We start from the raw sequence: 26352 nt of genomic DNA, 5'->3' as shown, positions 1-26352 counted from the left end.
CTGGCCTTTTCTAAGTCTTAATTGAGTTTGCTCGTTCATGTAAAAACTGTAAATGAAGTACGCTGTCGATACTCCCGATGATTTACTTTTGGCCCTGCGGGGCCCCTCGGCACACGAGGTCAGGCTGCTCGGGGGTCACGGCCGAGGTCGACTGTGTGTTTGACGAACGGGAGGTAAATAAGCTCACCTCCGCGAGCTGGGCTCCTCATCACAGCCAGGTGAAGTCCTGGAGGAGCTTCCCCCTGCCCCCTGGCTTTTCAATTTATTTCCACATAGTTTGACAAATGACTCACATATCCATCCGGCACTCCGGCGAGACATGAATTGTTTTTTCGTTGGCTGTTGAATTGCAAACAAACTCAAACTAATTGAAAGTCTTATTGTTCCCTTCACATACAGACATCTTTATTTCAACACGCGCATCAAAAACATGTTTTTAACCAGTTCCACTAAGTAGTTGTTTCAAGAATAATAATAAAAAAGAAGAGAGGGGTTTAAGATGCTGTCCAACCCATAGGCTTGTATATATATTTATATATGTGTGTATTAATAGCAGTGACTTGAAATGTAATTGTTTCAATGTAGCAAAAATATTATATTTTGCATGTTTTGAAACTACTTTTGCCTTTTTTTTATATATATATAGCTCAGCTTGGTAATGCAGAGTATTTTGTTGAATTCAGTAACTGGGAGTTTGGCTCACTACACTGTATCCTGATGTCTTTATAACACTCGTGGATATTAAAACACTTTTTTTTTCAAATGCACACCAGTGCTGGTGTTTTGGAATATAAATTGCATCTGCAAACAAATGACAAAAGGCTTCTCCACGGGGAGGACAGACGTCAGAATCACTGCCGTCTAGCTGGTGTTGTTCAGCCCAGTAAGCCGGGCCCTGCTGTGATATGTAGTAGTCAGTCTCACTTTCATAGAACATTAAAACAGTTCACACACACACACACACACACACACACCAAGCCGCCCACATGGCCACACAGCTGCAAGAGCGAGTGCTTGATGTGGACCATAAAGCAGCTTTGCATCCTACAGGAACAATGGCCTTTCTTCAATACAGTGCTTGTTAGCCAAAATAATTTGAATTCTCTTTAAAATAGGATCATCCCTATTTGAGACCGGTGCTGCAGAACCGGTCCGATTAGTCCGTTAAATGTTTCGCAGACCTGCTTTTGTAACTTCTCCTTCGCGGAAATATAATTAGCAGCGTCAATGAGACTTGGAGCATAATTAAGGAGGGTTTGACAATGCCCTCCAAGACATTTATAGACACCATTAATCTTCCTATATATCATATCCAAGTTCCATCTTGTCCAACGGTGGTACAGCAGACTGCTAGAACTGATTTAATGAGTTACCGCTAGGTCTCCATGTCCCTGAATCTGCTTACAGCTCATTTCCGTGACCTACATTATTTCTCAATCCAGGTCTCTAGGGGAAGCCGAGTGAGGAAATGAGCCATTATTAGGAAAACTACATCAACAAACAGAGTTCCAGACTGAGTGTCAACTGCAACGCTTGCATTGAATCACCACATTGACACTCAAATGGTATTTATTAGGTTCTTTATGGGAAAGATTATCCCATTAATGAATCAGCAGCTGGATTGAAATAAGGAAACGACACACTGGACTCAGTTAAACGTGTAACTGTGGCGTTAGCTTGAAGCTGCATGTGATTTAAATAGTATAATTCAAACTTCAAATTGCCATAATTTAGGGTATAAACTGTCCCCTAAACACATTGTATTTGGTTGAGTGTTAACTGTAAAGTTTAGAAATTGTGATTTAAGTGAGATTTGCTTCCCTAAAGCGGCCTTGAAGAAATACAACAAAACTTCATTTTTTTCTTCATCCCAAACCCACAATTGCAGGCAGCATGTTTTGGTGTTGTCGAGGTCGCGTGATATGGATCTACAAGCTGGTGAATGCTTTGACAGTAATTACTGTGTTTAAATTCATGTTGCAAGAGCTGCAACCGTCTACACGACATGCAAACGTCACGCTGGCGACTTGTTGTTGTTGTGGTCTTTGCTGCCAACTTCACCCATTTGTTTTCTACCTTGAATTCTGAGGACGACACGGAGACAGACTGGAGTTCTTACAAGTAGAACAGTATCTTAAATAATCAGGGCACGAGGTTAACCTCGAACGTCATTTTTTATACACAGCATAAGAATGCAGGGGACCCACAAATTCAGAACACAAACAACCTAAAAACAAAAGACACACACACAGAACACGGTGAAACATAAGCCTGAGCAACACATACAGGCAATAAATAATATATATAGAGTTAAAGAGACTGAGACATACAAAGCCGGCTGCTCCATCACGTCATAACCAACTAAATATAACTAAAACATAGGATTCATGTCCCCATACATATGTGGGGAGTGAGTTCATCCCGATCCAGGACGCTGACGTCCGACGTTCCACGAGGTCCCCGGCCGACCGCTAATACTCCGTCGCCTTGAAATGATGCTCATCAATGGTACAGAAGGCGTGACCTTCACCCATCAGAAAGGTCAAGGCTGTTCTGCGCAGGAAGAGATTTAAACATGTCATTCTCATCCAGCACGAGAGGGTCGAGGTGGAGACGTACCTGACGTCTCTCGGGCTGCGGTCGTCCAGCTGCGCCTGCAGCTCGCGGAAACCGAGGCCTGGGTGGCTGACGGAGAACCCCCGGAGAGCGGTCAGCACCTTGAGGGGGAATCGAGACGTTTGCTCTCCGCCCACGTCGACGGCAACGGGACTTTGCAGAGACAAGTCTTTCCAAAATGCGATGAAACAAATGCTGTGTAGTCATTAATAATAATAGATTCTATTTGTAAGGCACTCTTATTTTAACCCTCCTGTTACCTTTACATGTACTAATATATTTTACCCTTGGGGTCAATCTGACCCCAGCAATTAAAACCTCCAGAAAATTATTAGAATTAATATTGTTTCCTAAGTTTAAGTGTGAGGTACTTTATGTTTGTTTGTTGACTACCTAAATAGCCCTTTAAATATATAAAAAAGTGGATATTTCTTATATGTTTGACAGTGAAAAACGGCCTGGGGTCAAATTGACCCGAAAGAACACCGACGTTAAACATTGAATGGGGTCAAATTGACCCTAAAGGTAACAGGAGGGTTAAGAATCTCAGAGTGCCACAGAGCCAGTACATGGTTAAAACTAACTATCATTTATTTAAAAACTCAACGACATGAACGCCTTCCTGAATAAAAAGGTTTTTAGGCCAGTCTTAATATCATCAATATCTTCTTATTGCAATCATTTGTAAATGATGCGATATCCAATGCAACGGGGAGATCTCGTCACTTTGCTTTTTTCACTCTGTCTATATTTAATATTTTTTGTATTTGATCTGTCAGTGTTGTGTATGCATGTGTGTTGTATATTTACATATATATTTTGTTTTGTATTTTACTTTTATTTTACTTGTATATCTTTCATCCCTGTTTCTTATATTTTGTGTTTTGTTTTTATTCTTGTGTGTTGCTGCTACTGTCACGACAAATTTCCCCTTGGGGATTAATAAAGTATATATCTATCTATCTATCTATCCCCCTCACGACAGCGTGAGTAACTGATTGTTGTGTCATGGCGGCGGCAACAAGCGGCCGTGACTCACTGCTGCCACCGTGACAACACAATACTCGGCATGAAAACAACATGAAAACAAGACGCCAACAACAAATTAGCAAGATGGGTTTCATGTCATGACATATTTTCTTGTTTTTGCTGCATGCAAAACAATCTTTAAAAAAAAAAAATCTGTTGTCACAACATTTACTTCATCATTAGAATTTCCCTTTTTTTATATCTCTTGTTTCAGCGTGGAGACATAAAAAGGAAAACACAGTTTCCATAAATGTCCCCGTTGCCAACGTAGCACTCTTTAGTTTAAAGCCACTTACCTGAGCCTGGAGGGGGGACAGACCATTCAGTAAGGGGACTCGAAGATGCCCGTCACCGCTCTGCTTGAGTCCTCCAGACGGCGAGGCAGCAGTGACGTTCATATTCACATCAAATACCTGAAAACACATAACAGACAGGGAAATCCAAAATAAAGTAGTTTTTGCGGTATTACAATTATCGAGGGCGCACAGAACGAACACAGGCCACTCTTAAACTAATGCTTCTGGGTTTCAGTGTTAAAATTCTGCTCAATTAATTCACATTTTAGTCAAAATGCAGCTTTGTGGTACAAACAACGCTTTTTATAAGATCAGAATTAGTTTATTAAGGATCCCCATTAGTCTACACCGTAGTGGAGACTATTCTTCCTGGGGTCCAGGCAAAAAAAACATTACAATACAAATACATAAAATGCAGTAAAGCACGATCAATTATCACAAAAACACTTAGACTTTGAAAACAACATTTACATTAAAAGTAAAATAATAATACCCAAATACCTTAAATAATAACCTAATCTACGATAATTTCCTTTCTGATTAATGCTGCCTTAATTAGTGTGACTATTCAAAAGCTTCCACAAGCTTGTGTACCTTCCCAAAATGCTGCTGATGGGCATGCACCACGTCCAACATGTGGGATGTGATCTCGTTCAGGTCCTTGATGCGTCGGCTGTTCATCGCCAGCAATGACCTTTGACCCTGACGACACATAACAGAAAGGAATAAGTCACAGATTGTGAAACTTTTATTTTTATTTTTTTTAATCGATGCTCACTCCTTTTTTTTTTAAGCCCATCATCTCGAAAGAAAATGAATAAAAATGGCATCTGCGTTACTTGCATTGAAGCTGCGTAGACTTCCAATGACCTTCACGTACGTTCCGGGAGAGGCGGAGGTCATCGGAGCGCCGTCCTGTGAACGGAGGTCGAAGCGTTTAGTTTGTCTTTCCAGACGGAGTCCTGAGACGATCCCACGGATGCTACTGGCCTCCGCGTTGACCCACTGCTTCACGTTTAACGGCGGACCGGTCATGTCGTCCACGGAGAACTGGATGTTCGTCACAAAGGGGGCCACGCCCCCGATGACGCCGACGACGGACACCTGCGAGCGAGAGGAGGCACGAGCGGTTTTTGAGACTTTTCACATCCTCGCTGTAAACATCTGGAGAGAGTCCAGATATCAGGAGGGGCGGGATTGCATCCTTTTCTTTTTACCTCAAAATGTATATATTTCAATTCAATTCAGTTTATTTGTATAGCCCAATTTCACAAATTACAAATTTGTCTCGGAGTGCTTTACAATCTGTACACATAGACATCCCTGCCCCAGAACCTCACATCGGACCAGGAAAAACTCCCAAATAACCCTTCAGGGGGAAAAAAAAGGGAAGAAACCTGCAGGAGAGCAACAGAGGAGGATCCCTCTCCTAGGATGGACAGATGCAATAGATGTAATGTGTACAGAAGGACAGATTTAGAGTTAAAATACATTCAATGAATATGACAGAGTGTATGAATAGTTCATAGTAGGCATATTCCACGATGGAGACCTCCACGATCCATCAGGCAGATGGCGGTGGGGAGGAGGAGTGGGCGGAGTCTCAACAGTGGGCGGAGTCTCAACAGGACAGTGGCGTAGTCAGGAGCAGGAATTCCACGACCCAGACGATCCATCAGGCAGATAGGATCTATGCCGTCTCATAGGGTCCGATGACCCCATGAGACGTGAAGTCAAAAGGACTCCGGGGAGAAAGCAGAGTTAGTAACGTGTGATTGAGAGATGAAAATTCATCCTTAAGGAGAGAAAAAAGAGGAGATAGGTACTCAGTGCATCCTAAAACGTCCCCCGGCAGCTATAAGCCTATAGCAGCATATCAAGGGGCTGGACCAGGTGAACCTGATTCAGCCCTAACTATAAGCTCTGTCAAAGAGGAAAGTCTTAAGTCTCCTCTTAAACGAGGTGACTGTGTCTGCCTCCCGGACTGAAATTGGAAGCTGGTTCCATAGAAGAGGAGCTTGATAACTAAAGGCTCTGGCTCCCATTCTACTTTTTAAGACTCTAGGAACTACAAGTAGTCCCGCATTTAGTGAGCGTAGATCTCTAGTGGGGCAATATGGTACTACAAGCTCATTAAGATATGATGGAGCATCACCAATCAAGGCTTTGTAGGTTAAGAGAAGAATTTTAAAAGTGATTCTTGATTTTACTGGGAGCCAGTGCAGAGCAGCTAGTGCAGGAGTGATGTGATCTCTTTTCTTAGTTTTAGTGAGAACACGAGCTGCAGCATTCTGGATCAACTGGAGGGACCTAAGAGATTTATTAGAGCAGCCTGATAATAAGGAGTTGCAGTAATCCAGTCTCGAAGTAACGAACACATGAACCAATTTTTCTGCATCTTTTTGAGACAAGATGTGCCTGATTTTTGAAATATTACGTAGATGAAAGAATGCAGTCCTTGAGATTTGCTTTACGTGGGAATTAAAGGACAAGTCCCGATCAAAGATAACGCCAAGATTCTTTACAGTGGTGTTGGATGCCAGGGCAATGCCGTCTACAGAATCCACATCAACAGATAATTGATCTCTGAGGTGCTCAAGGCCGATTAAAATTACTTCGGTTTTGTCTGAGTTTAACATCAAGAAGTTGCAGGTCATCCATGTTTTTATGTCTTTAAGACATGCTTGAATTTTACAGAGTTGGTTGCTCTCCTCTGGTTTTATCGATAAATATAGTTGAGTATCATCTGCATAACAATGAAAGTTTATGGAGTGTTTCCTGATAATATTGCCCAAAGGAAGCATGTATAAGGTAAATAAAATTGGTCCAAGCACAGAACCTTGTGGAACTCCGTGATTAACGTTGGTGGTTATCGAGGCGTCATCGTTTACAAATACAAACTGAGATCGATCTGATAAATAGGATTTAAACCAAATTAGTGCCGTGCCTGAAATGCCAATCGACTGCTCCAGTCTCTGTAACAGGATGTCATGGTCAATGGTGTCGAATGCAGCACTAAGGTCTAACAAGACCAGGACAGAGAGGAGTCCTTTATCTGCTGCCATTAAGAGGTCATTTGTAATTTTCACCAGTGCCGTCTCGGTGCTGTGGTGTTTTCTAAATCCTGATTGAAATTTCTCAAATAAACTATTATGATGTAGAAAGTCGCACAACTGATTTGCGACCACTTTCTCAAGGATCTTGGAGAGGAAGGGGAGGTTAGAGATCGGTCTGTAGTTAGCCAACACCTCTGGATCCAGAGTGGGCTTCTTCAGGAGAGGTTTAATAACAGCCACCTTGAAGGAGTGTGGTACGTGGCCTGTTAGCAGAGACACATTGATAATATCTAATAGAGAGCCGCCAATTAAAGGCAAAACGTCTTTAAGCAGCCTCGTCGGGATGGGGTCCAAGAGACAGGTAGACATTTAACTCTCTCTTGTTACATCTCTGATCTGAATCCAGTTAAAACTTTAAACTTTTCAGCTATATTGATCTCTCTATTTATGACTTTCAACACATCAAATCAACCCAGGGGTAAATGTGTCAGTCTAAGACTAAATGTCAACCGTATGTGGCCAGATATTATAAGCCTTTACTAATCGAGAAAACAGTTATCAATAAAAGCAATAAACATACTGGTGACGATCAAACACAGGCCTCACCGTGAAATTATTAAAAAACAAATAAAAAATACATCATGTTTCAGTCTCTGTGGAGCCCCAACAAAGAAAATAGGTAAATTGTTGTTATTGTTTTGACTCTCTGGGTCAAGATCCACAGGTCAAGTCCCGAGTCCTCAACTCTTGTGTTTCAAGTCATTATTTTTATTCGTGGAAACGATGTCTCCTCAAGATCCACCGAGTCGAGCCCCTGAAGCGTTTCGATCCCAACACATGATCTTCATCAGCAGATGGAATTTTTAACCAATTTCGTCTTTAATAAAGAGAATAATTTCTGGGCACGTCCATGTTTGTCTTCAAAGTGAAGTTGCGTAACGTCTGCCGTCAGATTGGTTTAAAATGAGAACGGGAGTTGATTAAACACACTGAACACATTCTACAGACATTAAAAAAGGGAAAAAGGGCCTCAAAAATAAACCGTCGTCGCCGACGCCGTGATTCTCTCCGACAACAACGCCTTGTTGGGTCACGACGACCGTGACCTTTGATCTCTGCACTTCTTCTTACGTGGTTAAGTTTAGTCCACTTGTACGTCTTGACTCAACGTGATGCGGCTGAAGTCACTACCTCAGCCCCAGTGCACCATGGGCCTTTTTTTTCTCTCCACGGGAGCATTTTTGGTACACCGCTGCAGGGTAAACACGGGTGTAATTAATTACATTAATTATGGGCCTGTTCCATTTAGGTTGTGTAAAGTAGTTCTGAAACTGGGCACTTCGCAGATGATGGAAAACAGGCTTCCGGACGCGCGTGAATTAAGTTATCAACATTTAATGGCAGGAAGTGTAAAACAAACATTCAAGGCTCCCGGCGCCTCCACCCCCTCAGCCTTGCGGCCTCGGGGATGCCTGTAGAAGAGACCCGATTTCTCTAATCCACGGAGTTTCATACTCAATCTCACTGGCCCCCGGTCAAAACGTCACTTCTGGTCCAGTCGTTAACAAGTATTTTCACAATAAGAGTCCCGTCTTGTAATTGTCCGCATTAACCCTTGTGTTGCCTTCGGGTCAATTTGACCCGATTCAATGTTTCACCCTCCTGTCGCCTTCGGGTCAATATAACCCAATTCAATGTTTAACCCTCCTGTTACCTTTATATTTACTAACATATTTTACCCTTGAGGTCAATATGACCCCAGCTATTAAAATCTCCAGAAAATTATTAGAATTAATATTGTTTTCCAAGTTTAAGTGTGAGGTACTTTATGTTTGTTTGTTGACTCCCGAAAGAACACCGACATTAAATATTGAATCGGGTCAAAATGACCCGAAGGCAACACAAGGGTTAAAGTCACTTTCACAATAAAAGTCCCTTGTTATTGTCAGTCACGTCACGGAATTCAACCGGCCTCGTCAATCTATAATACTAACATACAGTCACTCTCATGCAACATACATTAATTCTTGCCATTTACATCGAGTAAACATTACCCCTATGCTTCACAATACATTAATAACAATATCAATATTCTCCCTAATATTTTCTATTATAATATCTTTCTATATGTATTAATTTAAAACATAAGACCTCTGCGGATGTTATCAAAATAAACTATTACAACCTAACAGTTGCTTCGGGCGGGCGGGGGGGGCTGGACACACTTTGCGGATTGGGATTAGTTTTCAATCTGATCAATTACAGCCGTTTCATTAACCTTGCAATGGAGCGTCGACGGGGAAAAGTGAAAAGTGACGTATAAACCGAGAGACGTACGTTCGTTTGGAAGGTACCCCTCTTTTTTGGGGGGTGTCCGTTTCTATTTATGTGTCGCTCTACTCGTACCTGGTTGAGCTCCCAGCCACAGACGGTGAAGGCGTCGTTGCCGCCTCGAGGAGCAGAGAGCAGCTGAGACACCGTGCAGGGCAGCAGCTGAAGCGTTGACCTCTGTGGCGAGACCAGGGGGAAGCGATGCATTATGGTCTGCCCCAACTCATTCGGTTCCTCCATTGAGATAACAGGCGGTACAGGCGCACCTTTAAAGTCCCCGCGTTGCCGCCGGTCACCCAATCAAAGGCCTGGCTGCAAGCTGTCCGAGTTGGGGTGACATCTGCTCTGAGCTCACCTTGGTTCCACATGACGAAACCCCTTCAGTACAGGAGCTAGTCTGGCTTTAAACGTCCATCAGGTGAATTGAATCACGGCAATCACCTGTGATGCGGCGCAGGGCGGCGAGGAAACGAGCCGGGGAGGAAACGGGACGTTTTAAAAGCCGTTTTGCGTGCTCCGTTTTCTCCAAGCAATTTCCATTATTATTTTAATCCATTTCATTGCAAATCAATTCCACAGTAAGCGACAGGTACTCACACCAGTTTTGATCAAACTTCATTTAATCTCTTTAAAATATGTTACAGTGACATAAGAGCAAAAAGTTGTTAATACAAAAGAGTGAAAGAAGAGGTTTGAAGTGGGCGTGTTGGATTTGTTGTCTGGCGTGACTCCAGAGGGTCTTCATCCCAGTAGGGGCGAGATCCCCCTAGCGACGCTGGCACTCAGTGGCACCTCAGTGGCAAGTCTGTGGCAAGTGCCGCTTGGTGCCAGTACTCAGCGACAACTCACTGGCACCTCACTGGCAACTCACTGGCACCTCACTGGCACCTCACTGGCACCTCACTGGCAAGTCTGTGGCAAGTGCCACAGACTTGCATAGATAATGTATTTTTTTAGACTTACTTAAAATATGCAATACGATATTGCTGTACAATAATGCTGTACTATATTGAATATTGTTTTGCTACTACTACGTTTCACTTCGTAATATATAACACTTATATACCATGATATGTATAATGTACCCGCCTTTCTTTAATAATAAAAAATATATAATTATTTTTTTTACCATGTCATACTGTTATACCTCCATGAAATTCTCCTTTGAGGAGATGCCACTGTTAGTCTAAAGTTTAAGCACTGGCACTCAGTGACACTTGCCGGCACTTGCCATCAGTTGCCATCAGTTGCCAGCAGTTGCCAGCAGTTGCCAGCAGATGCCACTACTAGTCAAAAAGTGCCACTACTAGTTAAAAAGTGCCACTACTAGTTAAAAAGTGCCACTACTAGTCAAAAAGTGCCAGCAGACGGAGGGTCGGCCGCAGTGACAAGCTTCACTGAAGTGCCCGGACAGCGGAAGAAATCACTTTCATGATCACAGAATGGAGGAGCTGCGGTTTAGCTAGATAGATAGATAGCTAAAATAGCTAGATACACAGATGGATGTGTGTGTATATATATAAAAAAGACACTAATTAATATATATATATATATTAATTAGTGTCTTTTTGTAGACACTACTGACAATATGCAATAAGATAGTGCTGTACATTACTGCTGTACTATATTTAATATTGTTTTGCTACTACTACGTTTCACCGTAATCTATTACACTTATATACCATGATATTGTAACGTCTCGGACGTTATGGCACTGATGACACGGAGACGGGACGACGTTATTAATCCTCCCTTTATTGGGCATCCACCAACACATACAGCGTGTTCCTCTCAGCTTAGCAGGTCGAAAGTCAACAACAACGGTTCCAGTCAACCACCCTTAACTCCCGTTTTCCGACAGGTTAACCCGCCTCCCTCTACTCCGCCAATCACAGGCACGCCCCCTCGACCAGCATGCACGGTGCCACACTGTGATTGACAGCCACTTCACAGGGTCGCTACAATATATTACGAAGTGAAACGTAGTAGAAGCAAAACAATATTAAATATAGTACAGCAGTAATGTACAGCACTATCGCATATTGTAAGTAAGTGTCTACAAAAAGACACTATATATATATATATATATCCATCTGTGTATCTAGCTATTTTAGCTATCTATCTATCTATCTATCTATCTATCTAGCTAAACCGCAGCTCCTCCATTCTGTGATCATGAAAGTGATTTCTTCCGCTGTCCGGGCACTTCAGTGAAGCTTGTCACTAAATCGTCGCAGACTCGTCACCGCGGCCGACCCTCCGTCTGCTGGCACTTTTGACTAGTAGTGGCACTTTTTAACTAGTAGTGGCACTTTTTAACTAGTAGTGGCACTTTTTGACTAGTAGTGGCATCTGCTGGCAACTGCTGGCAACTGCTGGCAACTGATGGCAAGTGCCGGCAAGTGTCACTGAGTGCCAGTGCTTAAACTTTAGACTAACAGTGGCATCTCCTCAAAGGAGAATTTCATGGAGGTATAACAGTATGACATGGTAAAAAATAATTATATATTTTTTATTATTAAAGAAAGGCGGGTACATTATACATATCATGGTATATAAGTGTTATATATTACGAAGTGAAACGTAGTAGTAGCAAAACAATATTCAATATAGTACAGCAGTATTGTACAGCAATATCGTATTGCATATTTTAAGTAAGTCTAAAAAAATACATTATCTATGCAAGTCTGTGGCACTTGCCACAGACTTGCCACTGAGGTGCCAGTGAGGTGCCAGTGAGTTGCCAGTGAGTTGCCAGTGAGGTGCCAGTGAGGTGCCAGTGAGTTGTCGGTGCCAGTGATTGCACTCGCCCTCTCTCCTTCATCCAACACCAAGTTTTATTATTTATACTTTATTATGGTGAGTAGCCCTGATCCAGGACTCGTACTGGGTACTACTCATACGTCTATCTCCTGGGAGTTGAGATATCTCTATAGAGTTAATTTGCACAAAGAAACAAAAGCTTTATTAACTCCACACCATGAAAAGGCTCGACCAGTACATGAAAATTAAAAAATGGCGGCAGCCGTCTTCCTCGTTTCCAGAGGAGTGGGCTCAGCGGCGTTGGGGGTCGGGTGTAACCACAGGGTCCGATCGCCGCTGTCCCCCATAGTTGCATGTTGAATGCCCTTGAGCAAGACACTGAACCCCCGGTTACCTTCATAACTGAGGAGGGGTCCAACGCAGAGAAGAGTGGCCCCACTGTGGGGACCAGTGAGTGTACTTTTCTTTCCTTCTTAATTTCTCTCTGCTCGTCGCTGCCCCCGGTGGTCAGAAGCTGCGACAGCAGGACGACTGAACAAAAGGGGGCGCGGCCTCTCGGTATTTACTCATCGTTAGAGGAGAGCAACAGTTTCCGGTGTTAGACGAACAGAGAACTTCTCAGCCGGAATCAGTCCGAGTTCAGGGGTCCTGGATCGGGGTCCAGGGTCGATTTGTCCAATAATTTAAAATTGCTCGGCACCGATTTGAGTCGACCCACTATGCGTACACAAATTACGCAAATTAAAAACGTACAGTTACCACTGGCACACCGACAGTATTGAACGCATCACATCTTTTCCGTGATCGACCCGAAGCAGTCGAGTTGGAAAAAAAAAAAAAAATGTAATCCATCACAGCAATTTACAAACAAGTCCAGCTCTTGCAAACGGAGCACAGCCGGTCTTCATATCCCCCCCCCCCCCCTGTTGACCCCGTACAGTATTTACACATGTGCAAAAATCATTTTATACAACAAACCAAAAGGGGAAATCTCCCAATACCACAGACCTCGTGTGCGTTTGGCAAACGTCTCACAGGAAACCGACCTCGCCTCGAAGGCTGGAGGGAAGCGGTCTGGCCGGAAACGACTACCCGTCACCCTCCGCTCTGAGAGCTGCGCGGTTATGGGTGACCTTTACTTCATGGGTGACCTTTGCTTTATTGGTGACCTTTACTTTTATGGGTGACCTACTTCGGGTCCAAACTTTGCGGCTCGTGAACCGAAAAGAAAAAACCCAAAACACCACATTCCTGAGCGGCGTCGATGCCCTGCAGACGGGTTCAAATACAGATTCGCGGTTTTGATATTCTCATCGGTGATTCTCAACAACTTCTGCCAATTCTGTGTTTGAGTGCGATGTCCATGAGGCCACTTTAGTGTCGCAAAGTGGTGAATTTCAGAAATAAGGCGACTCTCAAACGGCCAATCGAAGGCCATCTAGCAGGTTAAATATTGGCGACAAGAAAGAACATTTAATATGTTCCTTCCCATTAAAGACGCCATGATTGTTTGCTTTTTTTTTTTTTTACATGTTCCTGTAAAATGAGTTTTAAGTGCACAAATTATGGCCGACCTGAAAAGATGAAAGGCGTCCCGGGCGTGATCCTCCGCCAAGCGCTGCGACAGCTTAACAGATTTAGAATTAGCCTGTCGGAGGCGCGAAGAAAGGGATTACCGGAAGATCCAGAGCCAACGGAGTCGAGGAGCGGCGGCACAGCGAGAGGAGATCAAGTGAAACACAACAGCATTATGGATCCACACAGGTCGGTTGTTGTTTTTAACGCAGAGATCTGGCTCAGGCGCCGGTGTCGCCTCTCGCCTCTTCCCTGAAGGTGAGAGACGCCGCGCGCTTAAGTCGTTCACACTGAATCCTCCTCCGGATAATGCAGCAGGTAGTTATGAGGGATGAATATAAACAACGAGATAATCGCTTTCAGTGAGATTCACTGAATCCGTCGACTTTTTTCTTCTTCTCATTTTTCTCACTCATTCAAGTCGAAATGGATAAAATTGTGAATATTCATGTCACTGCAGCTCAAACTTGAGATAATTACCTTCGGATTGAAAATGCTGAAGGTTATGTTTTGATCGCCGTGTATTTATTTATTTATTTGTATGCGTGTTACTCGCATAACTCAAAAAGTGTTAAACCGAATCGCATGGAATTTGGTGGGATGCTTGTTTATTATCCGGGGACCATTTGATTAGATTTTGGGATCGATCGGGTCAAAGGTCAAGATCAAGGTCATGAAAAGGTCAAAATCTTTTTTACCATATCAATTTTTATCCAATTTGCATGCAACTAATGCCAAAATGTTCATAATTCAATGCCCAATCTTGTGATATGCGAAGGTATGCGCTCTACCGAGTGCCCATTCTAGTTACATTCATGTTTAGGCAACATAGAGATGTGTGCGAGTCACTCGGAGGACAATCTGCTCGCTGGTTGGAGGAGTTACCCAAGGTGATTTGGTTTATTAATACCGGTAACTCCGGCTGAAACTATGAAAACAAACCAAATTGTAATAAAGCGGTATTATCATTTAAGCTCTGCTCCTAATTAACAGCGTGAAGCGCTTTGTAATTACAGTGTTTTGTGTTTGAGGCTCTGCGTAAGTAAAGGTGACCCGTCGGGATCGTTGTACATTCTGCTTCACTGGATCAGACGTCTGGGGCCGGTCAATTTATCTGAAAATGGGCAGAAAGACGACGAATCCACCTGCTGGCTGCTCGCCAAGTGATAAAAAAATGTTCCACGGCCATAAAACCAACCAAGCGGGTCATCTTCGAGCGCCACGATTGGACGACTGAGCCAAACCGACCCGACGGTACCACAAACACCGCCGAGCAAAGACCTGCATTTCATGCCCAGGAACAGAAGAGGCTCCTGGCGTTACTGTGGCGGCTGTCGGGCCCCGGGCTCTCAGAGCTTCAACATCCAACACGTTGACGCGATTGTGTTTGAATGTCGGGGCCTTTGGATAAACGTAATGATCACAGGATAACGCCTCGTATCGCGTTGGGTGACGAGTAGCACCGGGTCCGGGATGGCGTCGGGTCGGGGGTCATTTCGCTCGAGTGATTCTGTGAGGAGGAAGAGGAAGCTGTGGCGTGACGAGCCTGAGACGAAGCCGCCGTGTGGAGCGGCGGCGGCGGGTGTCAACCCTCCGGTATAAAAGACGCAGCTCACAGAGGACTGCATGTGCTTGGACCGTGGACGGATTGACGCCGTGACACTGAAGGTGCGTTCACACCAAAAGCGAAACTATTTTTTTCGCGCGACCGAATCCCATGAAAAGTCAACGTACAGACGCGTGTGGCTGCGATAGACGCAATATTTTCCCGGGCGACGCGATGTGAGCGACGCGTTCGCAGCGGCGCATTTTCGGCCCGAGTTGAAATATTTCAACTTTGAGGCGGTCATCTCGCAACTCGGGCCAATTGGCTCTTGAGTTCCGCTCTCGTCGCGCTGGAAGCGGAAGTCTTTCAGACGTAACAGTAACTTCATCGGTGAAAGTGACCGAGCTGAGTGAGCCTACGGGTGATGTCATCAACCCAAACACGAGGGCGTTATTCTGGTGGATGAAGGAAATGATAACGGTCTTTACGGAGACGAGACACGGAGATAAGCCCCGCCCCTCGCGGAGCGTCTCGACGCTCATGGCGAGAACACGGTGAACGGTCGAGCGAGTAAACTCACGCGTTTTGGACGACGCGAAAAATCGCTTCGCTTTCGGTGTGAACGCACCTTAACGGGGACGACTCCAATTGTTGTTCGCAAGTTTTTTTTTTAAACCCACTAATCCCCCGTGATGTGATCTGGGTTCACAGCAGCCAGTGAGATGTGTGCACGCGCGTGATCGGCGGCGTCCGCGGCGCCGTTCGCTCGTCCGTCACGTGTCCCAGTCCAGCTCTCGGCAGGCGATGCGGACCAGCCGGAGCTCCAGCTCCAAGGCGTCGGGCCGCTCCTCCGGGTTGAGCCCGGAGGCGGAGCAGACCTCGCTCAGGCCGAAGTCGGCCACCTTGAGCGTGGGCTCCGAGGAGCCGGCCGGCGTGCGGGCCTGGGAGACGAGGATGTCGTCCGGCTTGAGGTCGCGGTGGAGGATCTGGTTGCGGTGCAGGAAGGCCAGGGCGCTGCCCAGCTGCAGCATGAAGCTGGTGTTGGGCTTGCGGGACAGCAGGTCGGCGTTCATATCGCCCCCGTCGCAGAAGTCCATGACGAACCACAGGTGGTCGGCGCAGCACGGGTCGAATGTGATCTCGCCCTTCAGCGACGTCTCCACCAGCTGCAGCGGGAAGAGAGAAAACGGTCGTCAACGCGAGGCCGCTGGCGAGGGGACGGCCTCGACGTGCTGCACATGTGGCTACGCTGGCATCAGAAATGGTAAACGCTTGAATTAAAAATATCAGGGTAAGCAGTATTATCTTTGTCACGCTTTGCCGAAATACAACTGAGCTGAGGAGCCGATAGGATAAAGTGTCAGTTCCTCTTAAAATAACTAGAACGGGCACTCGGTAGAGCGCATACCTTCGCATATCACAAGATTGGGCATTGAATTATGAACATTTTGGCATTAGTTGCATGCCAATTGGATAAAAATTGACTGTGCTATGGTAAAAATAAGATTTTGACCTTTTCATGACCTTGACCTTTGACCCGATCGATCCCAAAATCTGATCAAATGGTCCCCGGATAATAACCAATCATCCCACCAAATTTCGTGCGATTCAGTTTAATACTTTTTGAGTTATGCGAGGAACACGCATACAAATAAATAAATAAATACACGGCAATCAAAACATAACCTTCCGCATTTTCAATGCAAAGGTAAAAATAACCGTTACATGAAATAAGAGATATTTTCCCTTTAGTTCTTCACTTGTAGACACCTATAGACAGACATGCGTCGTCTGTGGATAACCGATTAATAAATAATCATCCACATCAGATAGGAAACTTACTTCACTCTGGACTTTGAATTTATCAAATCTAGTAAACTCTAAAACAAATGCTAACTTTTTTGAACACTGCAAAAAAAAATCAACATGGAATACTAAAAACAGAAAGCTGTTGGGCGAGCAGTATGAGATCTGCATCGACTGGAAACGAAAGCGAAGCATGAGCTCAAAACCCAACGGTTTTTGGTTTCCCACCGTCCTCTACGGGGGGGGGGGGACTTCTTTTTTCCTCTTAACCAAAGCGGTGCGAGAGGCCTCTCATCTTTTATGCCGGTTGCGGGGAAGTGACTTCATTTAATCTCCATTTTTGACAGCGGACCACAAACCCGTGAGGTTTCATCCATCTCACATTACATTAAGATTAAACGGGGTGCGTGGCTTCTTGAATATGATGGATGGCGTTTTGTATTAGACGCTGAAGAAGCTGCAGGTTTGTAACAGAAAAAATGGACTGTAAACAGTTGAAATGAATACTAGAAGTTGAAGTTAAACTGAACTCTCAGATGAAGAGTTAAGGTCCCCCCCCCCCCCCTTTGCTATGGAGGACTTAAAATGACTTAAGTATAAATAAATGAATGCATGAATAAATACAAGAATAAATAAATGTATAAATAAATAAATACAGGAATAAAGAAATGCTTAAATAAATGTATAAATAAATAAATACAGGAATAAATAAATAAATGCTTAAATAAATGCAGGAATAAATAAATAAATGCTTAAATAAATGTACAAATAAATAAATAAATGTATAAATAAATAAATACAGGAATGAATAGAATACAAATAAGTTATAACTCAACAGGACATCATTAAATAAATATATTTCAACATTTCTGTATTTCTTCATTTATTTATTTATATTTATTTAGTGCGTAACCATGGAAGCGGACGCTGTAGAGTACGAGATGTACGTCAGTTGAAGACAAAGGAGCAGCCCTGTAAATAGTTAAAGTAGATGAAGTGTTAGTTGAAGAGTATAAACCTGTTTACGTGTCAGTGGAGGTTGGCTAACCCACACATCATGTGTTGCCAACTCCCTTACAGGCAACACAAATGCTCTGGATGTGTGTAATGGACAATTCCCAGTGGAATCACCGCTGTAAACAAATGGCTGAAAAATTGTTTGACGTGCCACGAGGCAAAGAATCCACTCCCCCGAAAAAAAGAATGGATGCAAATCACCCCGCAGTTGGTGCGGTCAGATAATTACCCCCCATTATCATTTGTTCTCCTGTACTGGAATATTAGAGCAAAACAACAAAAAAGAAGAGCTGGAACAAAGGGATTCTGGGAAAGTGTCCAACGCTAGCGCTGCAGGTAAAAAAAAAACGGCGTGCGCGGCCTTGACAATAGCGCCGCGTGCCGCCGAGAGACTATAATCGGGCGCCGGCAGCGCGCCTGTGTGCCCGCCGTCAGACATGACGGGCTGCAGATAGGTTGACGAGGGAGGGGAGGGCCCGCCCCTCCCCCTCTTTAACCTGACAGCGCGTGCGTGTGATTGTGGGCACACGGAGGCCAAAGACTAGCAACTTTCCAGTGCTCGTCAGCGTCCCACACACACACACACACACACACACACAGGAATATAAACCAGGATTCAATTGTGTATTCATTATTACCTTCGCATTGAAAATGCAGAAGGTTATGTTTTGATCGCCGTGCATTTATTTATTTATTTGTATGCGTGTTACTCGCATAACTCAAAAAGTATTAAACCGAATCGCATGAAATTTGGTGGGATGATTGGTTATTATCCGGGGACCATTTGACTAGATTTTGGGATTGATCGGGTCAAAGGTCAAGGTCAAGGTCATGAAAAGGTCAACATCTTCTTTTTACCGGTCAATTCTTATCCAATTGGCATGCAACTAATGCCAAAATGTTCATAATTCAATGCCCAATCTTGTGATATACGAAGGTATGCGCTCTACCGAGTGCCCGTTCTAGTTCCAAGTGCCAATATTTGTGCTGCTGATCCTTTCCGTCTACATAATCGTCATCTCCCCGCACTAATAACCGCAACGTTCGCGTAAGCAGACAGCGAGCTTGATGCCGACGACTCCCTTTGAGGCAGCGGGTGAATTCACATTTAACCCATTAGCTCCATCAGCCATCTAAAACGTAATCTAAACGTATCTGTAAACAGCAATACGTCAACAGCGGAGGGTGGTGGGTGGACAAATAGGCTAAACTCATGTCAGAGCATATCATGATACACTTTGTCAATAAACCCGAGCTCCTCCGATTCCCCGCAGAAAGTCTAACGGACCGCTCGGTTGTTCGGCCCTGTGTCTTGCCAACAAAGATTCAGTAGACAGATATTGACAAGATCTGCTTTTGGCAGGCGTGGAAGCGAACGACTGTGCAGATAATAAGATAACATTAACTGATCCGATGCGGCCGGTTTACCGCCACAGGCACTTTAAAATGGAGGTTTATGGTTATGTTTGGGCCGCCCGCCAAGCTAAAGACTGATGCTCATTTTCACGAACCGCGATAGACGAGATACAGGATAATACATATTGTTAGTATTATTATGTACATTGGTTTACAAAAAAAATATTGCTTATGATTTAAGGTCTGATTGATCTCCCAGAGCCACAGTTATTGTTGTGTCTGTGCATCATGTGGTCATCACAGATGTTTGGTCTTCCACGTATATCTGGTATTTTGATCCTGACTGTTAACTGTTCAGTACTTGAGTCGGGTTATTCCTCCTCATTACAGGGCGGCAACTGCTCTGCGTCCGTGCTCGTGTTCCTTTGTCTCTGTCAAAAAGTAATGAACACGAAAAACAGGCAAGACGCACAGTAAAAAGGAAAATATAATAAATAGATATTTCAGTTGTGATTTGCTTGAAACTTTTTCATTCATCAATCAACTCTCGGCCTTGTTTAACTCTGAAGGAAAAATAAATATGCTTGACTTCCAATTCGTGCCCATTTAGCACAAATTCAACCTTCACAAGACGGTGAACAGTGGACATTTACCAAAACAAAAAACAAAAGTAATCAACAGGATCCCTGCTCTCCGCTATTACTGAGGTGTTTTATGCGGCTGCAACACACCCTTCATCTAACTTCTGTCACACTTAAAGTAGGTCTAACCTAGGCTGCTTCCCTGAGTGACGTTTCTAGAACACAACAATTCAGTGAAAAAATCATAATCTTTAGTTTAGTTTATTTTGATCAGCAAAATATACAAAAATCAAAATTCAGCAAAAGAAGAAAGTGGCTGACCGAAAGGGTCGAGGCTGAAGCTATCAAGCTTATAAGTGCCCTAACATATAATTTCACGAAAAAACTTATTTCAGAGACCCATATACATATACATAAACATATATACATATACATACATACATACACATACACACATACATATTGACATAAAACAATAAATAAAACAAAAAAACTTGTCCCCATTAATCAATTGTCTTTGCTGGAAGACTTTTACTCTGAAGTGTTGAGTTCAATACAGGGTTCTTACACATTTTGCCCAATGGATCTCCATGACTTTTCCATGACTTTAAAGCAAATTTCCATGACCAAACTGAAATCTCGGTTTATACATGACAAATTACATATTCTTATTATTATTATTATTATTATAAACAAATGACCAGCGAACTTTCCAGTTGAGGTGCGTTCACTTGCAACGCGGGGAGAAAAATTGCGCCGCCAGTATGAGAGCGTATGCCGGCTTATATTTTGAGCGTCTTTCTTTCTAAAACATATCCATTATTTCAAACTCGGCGAAAATGAACATGTGAATATAACAAATTTCCATGATTTTTTCCAAAACTTTTGTGATTTAAGTTTTTCCATTACCATTTTAAAATCCCATGACTTTTCCAGGTTTTCCGTGTCCGTGCGAACCCTGTCAATAATACAGTAACTGTGCAAAAAGACACATACCACTCAAAGTGAACCGAATACATCAAGCGTGCAGTACTCGTCCGGCCAGTATCCACTCACAACCGAAATGCTGGGTGACGTTAACAATATTATTACGCTCGTGTGCACCCTCTTTACCCCCCACGCCCCCCTCGACCCAGTTCCAGTAAATTCTGTCTCCTCACCTCCAGGTAGAGCGGGGAGCTGGAGCCGTGGCTCATCCTCTGGGCCAGCTGGTCCCGCTGCAGGATGCACTCCTCCAGGTGGATGACGTTTGGGTGTTGGCTCTGGATGCTGCTGAGGGCCCAGAACTCCCGCAGAGCCAGCTCCACGTTCTCCGGAGAGTGGCAGCGGATCTTCTTCACCGCCACCCGGGCCCCCGTGCACTTCACCGCCGCCTCATAGACCACGCCGTAACTGCCACGCCCCACCTCCTGGATCAGCTCGTACTTCGGCTGGCTGCTTACCATCCTTGTCATATATATACAAATATAGAAATGCATACATAAACATATTATATGTGACATACTGCATATGCCAGCCTGATGGCTAAATTAATGATAAGTGGGTCCTCATTATATCAAGACAACTTATTAATTCACTTTATTCACAATTATTAAAAGTCCTACTTTCAGGAAGAAACTATAAACAAAAACACGTCAACGAGCAACACAACTCGCAAACTGATTTTTAAAACTTTGTTTAGTACAATGTGAACGCAAATATACTTTGACAGCGTCAGATTTGGTGGTGGACGAGAAAACATCTCCCAAAAATAAAAAATAAAAAACCCGGAGGTATAAAGGACGTCTGTCTGACAGCGCGCGAGCCCCGGCTCGCTCGTTAGACCTCCACTCTGATTGGCTAACAGACCAACGGGCAGTGTGTCCGAGACCAACGGCTGTGTGTCCGGCGGGACCCGCGAACAAAGAGTCCAGCGCTCACGAGCGCAGTCGACACGCGCGCGGAGCCGAGCGACATGAAGACGTATGAATTCAGACAAACCTCACGCGGAAAGTCCACCATTTATTAAATGTTCCTGTCGGTTGGGTCGTGAAGGAGCACAGGACCGCTTTTTGTCCAGTGTGTGTGTGCGTGTGCGCGTGTGTGTTCAACCGGATTCCCTCCGAAACACACCTGCCAGCCAAGCAGACAGGTAGCCCACCGCGCACGAGACCAATGGTCCAGACGGAGACCATGCGGCGGTGGTCGCGCTGCAAGTTGTCATCTTTCGGGACTCACCTTTGAATCTTTTTCTCTGGGGTTCATTTGTTGTCTTCCTCACTCTCGCTGGCAGCCATTACCGCCGCACACAGAGCTCGCGCAGTTAAACTCCGTCAAACGCTGGACGACGCGGGAGCGCGCACCGTGCGTGCTGAGCGTGCAGCGCAGAGGTGGCCAGAGCGAGGCGACTTCCGGCTACACGTTTCAAAATAAAAGAACACTAAAACACTTAGATCTGGTTCAGAATTTGAAGACACATTCCCATACATACTTTCCTAACGTGCAAATATTCAGTATCTGGAAATACTGACCATACACACACATTTTGATTAAAATCAAATAGATATCTGAAACTTACTAAGAGTTGTTTGAGTTTTGTATAATAATTGTATTTATTTTAAGAAATATTTTTTTAATGATCACCAAAATGCCAGTCCTGTTTTGAAAAAAGAAGGAATTAACCACTAGATAGTTTCAGGAGAAATAATACATGTAAAAGTCCCATTAAACCAAACATAATACTATTAATTATATAAGTTAATGACAGGTATTATTACTGAATGACACATTTTACAAATGATACTTATTATTTCACATGTGCTTACTTTTACAGTTACATATCTGTAATTTATCAATTTAATTGATCTGTTTTTACCCTAAAGGTGACAATTCTATACATTTTATTTTGAAGGAAATAACAGCACGTTCCGGCTCTACGCGAGGTGAAGTCTGTCAACTTTTGTGAAGTTCACCACATTATAGGCAATCATTTATTACTATGCGGAGGCCCCTCTGCCTGTCACTATCAGGGGGGGAGGACACAATTACACGAACACAATTACACGAACACCTGCACAAAGCTATGCTTGCCATTCTTCCTGAAACGTTACTTGACATTTCTGTTGAGATACTGAGACGAATCTGTTATTTATGGCATTGTTTCCTTTTGTTTTTCAGGATGAAACCGAGGCGTAAGTTCCTGAGTTGTAACTTGAGGCTGAGAAGTTTGTATCATAGATAAACTGTCAAATATCTGCAGTCCTTCCTTGATGTTTCATCAGAACAAAGCTAGAAAGACATTGTGTCTATTGGACACAGTGCTTGAAGATGGTTTGATAGGATTACTTCAAATTATTCTTGGTAACCTATATGCATCACGACAAACCTATATGCATCACGACATGTTGTTGTCAGGCGGATTCTAAGAACCTACAAAGCACACTGTCCCAACTGATGTTTAGATTGAGCGTGAAAGTTATTTTTCAACCTCGAAAACATTATTTTGCAATAAACAAAAATAAGGTCCATTCATCTTTTTCTCAGTTTTGAGTTTGCTCAGTTTTTGTGCAATGACGTTTCATACTTAGGTCACATGACGACAACTGAGCTATCTCAACTCCATCCTTTGAGGAAAAAGAAGCAACTAATCTAGCACCTTGACTAAGATTATTGTATTTAATGTTATATACTTAAGTTTTAGATTATAATTTTTTCTCAGACCTTTTTTTGACCTATCTCTGGTATGCATTGCACAGAAGTTAGATTGATTAGAAGAACTTGGACTGAAATCAGAATGAGATTCCACCCAAAATCTACAATATGTTGGCTGCTTTAATCCTGAATATTAACTTTGTACTTACTGCTCGAAATGATATTTAAAATGAGAATATTTGAATGTATGCCAGTCATTAGCAGAAAGTCTAGATACAAGAAACTGGGAGATGAAACACAAATGTTCTCTTCGATCTTTAATTAACTTTTTGTATCACGGCACAATATATTTCAGTTGCAGGCTGAAAAATCCAAAATGGTGGGGAGAAGATCCAAATAAAATACATAAACTCAAACATCCAGTTAAATAAGGTTACACTGAGTCCTGAGGAAAAGGTGAAACAGGGACAATCCCATTCCTCATAATGCATGTTTACAGTGAGGGTCTTATATTGGAGCACAGTTCCCAGAAAGACAAACACAGCTCTGCTCTTGAAAGTAAAGATATGCTCGTTTGTCCGAAGAATGCAAGTGAACACGTTCTCATGTTCATCAGTAACTTTTTGTTTCCATTTTCCTGGAAACGAGGCTAAGACGCCGTTAAAAAAGCACCGCTCTGGATCTCTCGTTATATATTGGCGGGCATAAAGATTCCAGAAAGATTGTAGAATAAGTTCTACGAGGTATAGCACACATCACATTGAGAAGAAGACGTGAAAAGACAAAGTAATAAATACTTGCAAGAACCACTTAATACACAAAAGATTTACAATAGATACAAAACAAAAAAAGATTTGGACACGCTTTTCTCAAGCTGTCCAAAAATCACACACCTGAGGTAGACTTGTATAGATTTTTTGACAAGACGAGTTCCGTCTTGGTCACGCATAAGAAGTAATACAAAACAACAACAACAACAACAACAACACACTGGGGCCGGGGGTGAGTTAGAGTGTGACACGTGGTGCATTAGACCCCATGGCGCATGATGCTCAACTCAAGCTCATAACGCCGGCGTATGATCGGTAACGATGATCAATACTGACGCTCTCTAACGGAGCGGTGACGTCACTGGGCTCAGTGTCGCCGGTCCCTTCACATCAAACAGCTATTCTATCATTCTACACATCATCATGCAGACACATCATGGACATTTTATTAATACGCATGGAGAAAAGAAAACCCTAGATATGTAAAAAAAAAAAAAAATTTAAAGTTCAAATGTAATGCCATTTCAGGGCTTATTTTGTGATGGCCTGTTTTAATTTACTACTTCGGTGAGTCAACTTTTCGTTATACCTGCTTTTTGGACTTTTTAATCTCCTTTATGATTTCTTATTTTCACCCCGGATGTCGTTCAGCAACCAGACAAGAGCGTCAAAGAATAGTTTAGATTTTTTTCCTCAGTGTCAAACGAGAAAGAGAGCTGCAGCATTTAAAAAAAATACACCGACCACTATAAAGCTCACTAATTCACTGAATCATATCTCCATATAACACAATATAACATGCTGAGTTTTATGAGTGCTCGGGGGCGTTTCTTGCACTTTGGACTCAGACAGGCCGTTTCCTCTTGCTTCCAAGCTTGATGCTAAGCTACAGGCTAAACACATACAGGCATCAGACACATATTAATCTTCTCATCTCACTCTCGTAAAGAAAAATAAATTTAAAAAAATTTCTCCGACACTGTAAATGTATATAAAGACTCCCTGAGAAACATGTTCAAGCTTCACAACAGACACTTAAACCTTTTGAAATACACGTCAGCGAGCAGAAAAAAAACATGCTACTACTTTTCCTCTCCAGCTGGTGTTTTGTGTGCCTGTCTTCCTCTATTGTTGCTCAATATCTTACAAAGACATCATAACATATTGCCAATTTTTTTATGACTTTTCCACGTCAAATAAAATAGCAACCGGGAACAAGAAATGCACTTCATGCTGAAAGAGGCAAATAAGGGGGACACAGCACTTCCTGGTCCAGGAAACGGCATAAAGATAAAATATGCACGGCTCATTCGGCAGCTGAGTAAATATCAAAAAAGACATAAAATCCTAAAAGACACGAGATCAGAAAAGTTCTCCTTAAGTTCAAAATGAAGACGCCGAATGAGCTGATTGGAGACCGAAGGGACTGAGAACGCGTTAAATGAAACGCTGTGTGTGTCTCTACTGTGCAGCGACGATCCAGTTCTGTCATTTTTGGGGTAAAATGACAGAATTTGTCCACACACAAAAAAGTTGAGACTTCAGGCAAAGGAAGCCAAAGATTTTTAAAGATATTTCTGAAATGATTACAGCTGTCAAATGTTCAGACTGCTCTTCAGGGAGAACAACTCTGAATAAATAGGTAATATAAAAAAGAGAATATCTATATACATTCAGCCCCCTCACGAGAATTGGTGAAGGCAAATTGTTGATGTAAAAATCCCTGAAATATTTATATTTTTTCATATATATATATATTAGTGCTGTGAAAAATAACGCGTTAACTCAGTTAATTAAATTACAGGTTTAACTTCGTTATTTTTTTTAACGCATTTAACGCATGCGCAGAATGAGCTTCCAATCCGTCTGTTGTTGGTCGTCTCTCCAGCAGCATGTCATTCTGTCTCTACGTGTCACGTTAACATGACTCCGATCCCCGTCTCGCGTGCCGCAGAGCTCGGATGCCGGCGTGTGCGCACA

General features: G+C 43.2%; 2 protein-coding genes across 3 annotated transcripts; both read right to left on the bottom strand.

Moving 5' to 3' along the window:
• Window positions 1–2155: 2155 nt before the first annotated feature.
• Window positions 2156–9535, bottom strand: LOC130198182 (replication protein A 32 kDa subunit-like). Its single transcript, XM_056421318.1, has 7 exons — window positions 9404–9535; window positions 4932–5045; window positions 4785–4856; window positions 4536–4643; window positions 3942–4058; window positions 2620–2717; window positions 2156–2553 (listed from the first exon to the last, which is right to left on the bottom strand). Exons 1-7 carry the CDS (start codon window positions 9533–9535, stop codon window positions 2472–2474), a joined length of 723 nt encoding a protein of 240 aa, XP_056277293.1. The 3' UTR covers window positions 2156–2471.
• A 2289-nt stretch (window positions 9536–11824) lies between these two features.
• On the bottom strand, window positions 11825–22263 carry pdik1l (PDLIM1 interacting kinase 1 like). 2 transcript variants are annotated; one of them, XM_056420780.1, is made up of 3 exons: window positions 22190–22263; window positions 21133–21418; window positions 11825–16378 (listed from the first exon to the last, which is right to left on the bottom strand). In XM_056420780.1, exons 2-3 carry the CDS (start codon window positions 21415–21417, stop codon window positions 15986–15988), a joined length of 678 nt encoding a protein of 225 aa, XP_056276755.1. In that variant the 5' UTR covers window position 21418; window positions 22190–22263; the 3' UTR covers window positions 11825–15985. The 2 variants fall into 2 exon arrangements, with proteins under 2 accessions (XP_056276755.1, XP_056276746.1); XM_056420771.1 differs by lacking the exon at window positions 22190–22263 and having other exon boundaries at window positions 21133–22179.
• Between the last annotated feature and the right edge of the window lie 4089 nt (window positions 22264–26352).

This window comes from Pseudoliparis swirei, chromosome 1, assembly GCF_029220125.1.
Source record: "Pseudoliparis swirei isolate HS2019 ecotype Mariana Trench chromosome 1, NWPU_hadal_v1, whole genome shotgun sequence".
Lineage (NCBI taxonomy): Eukaryota > Metazoa > Chordata > Actinopteri > Perciformes > Liparidae > Pseudoliparis > Pseudoliparis swirei.
The sequence above is the reverse complement of the archived record's forward strand: the minus strand, read 5'-3'. Positions and strand labels throughout refer to the sequence as shown.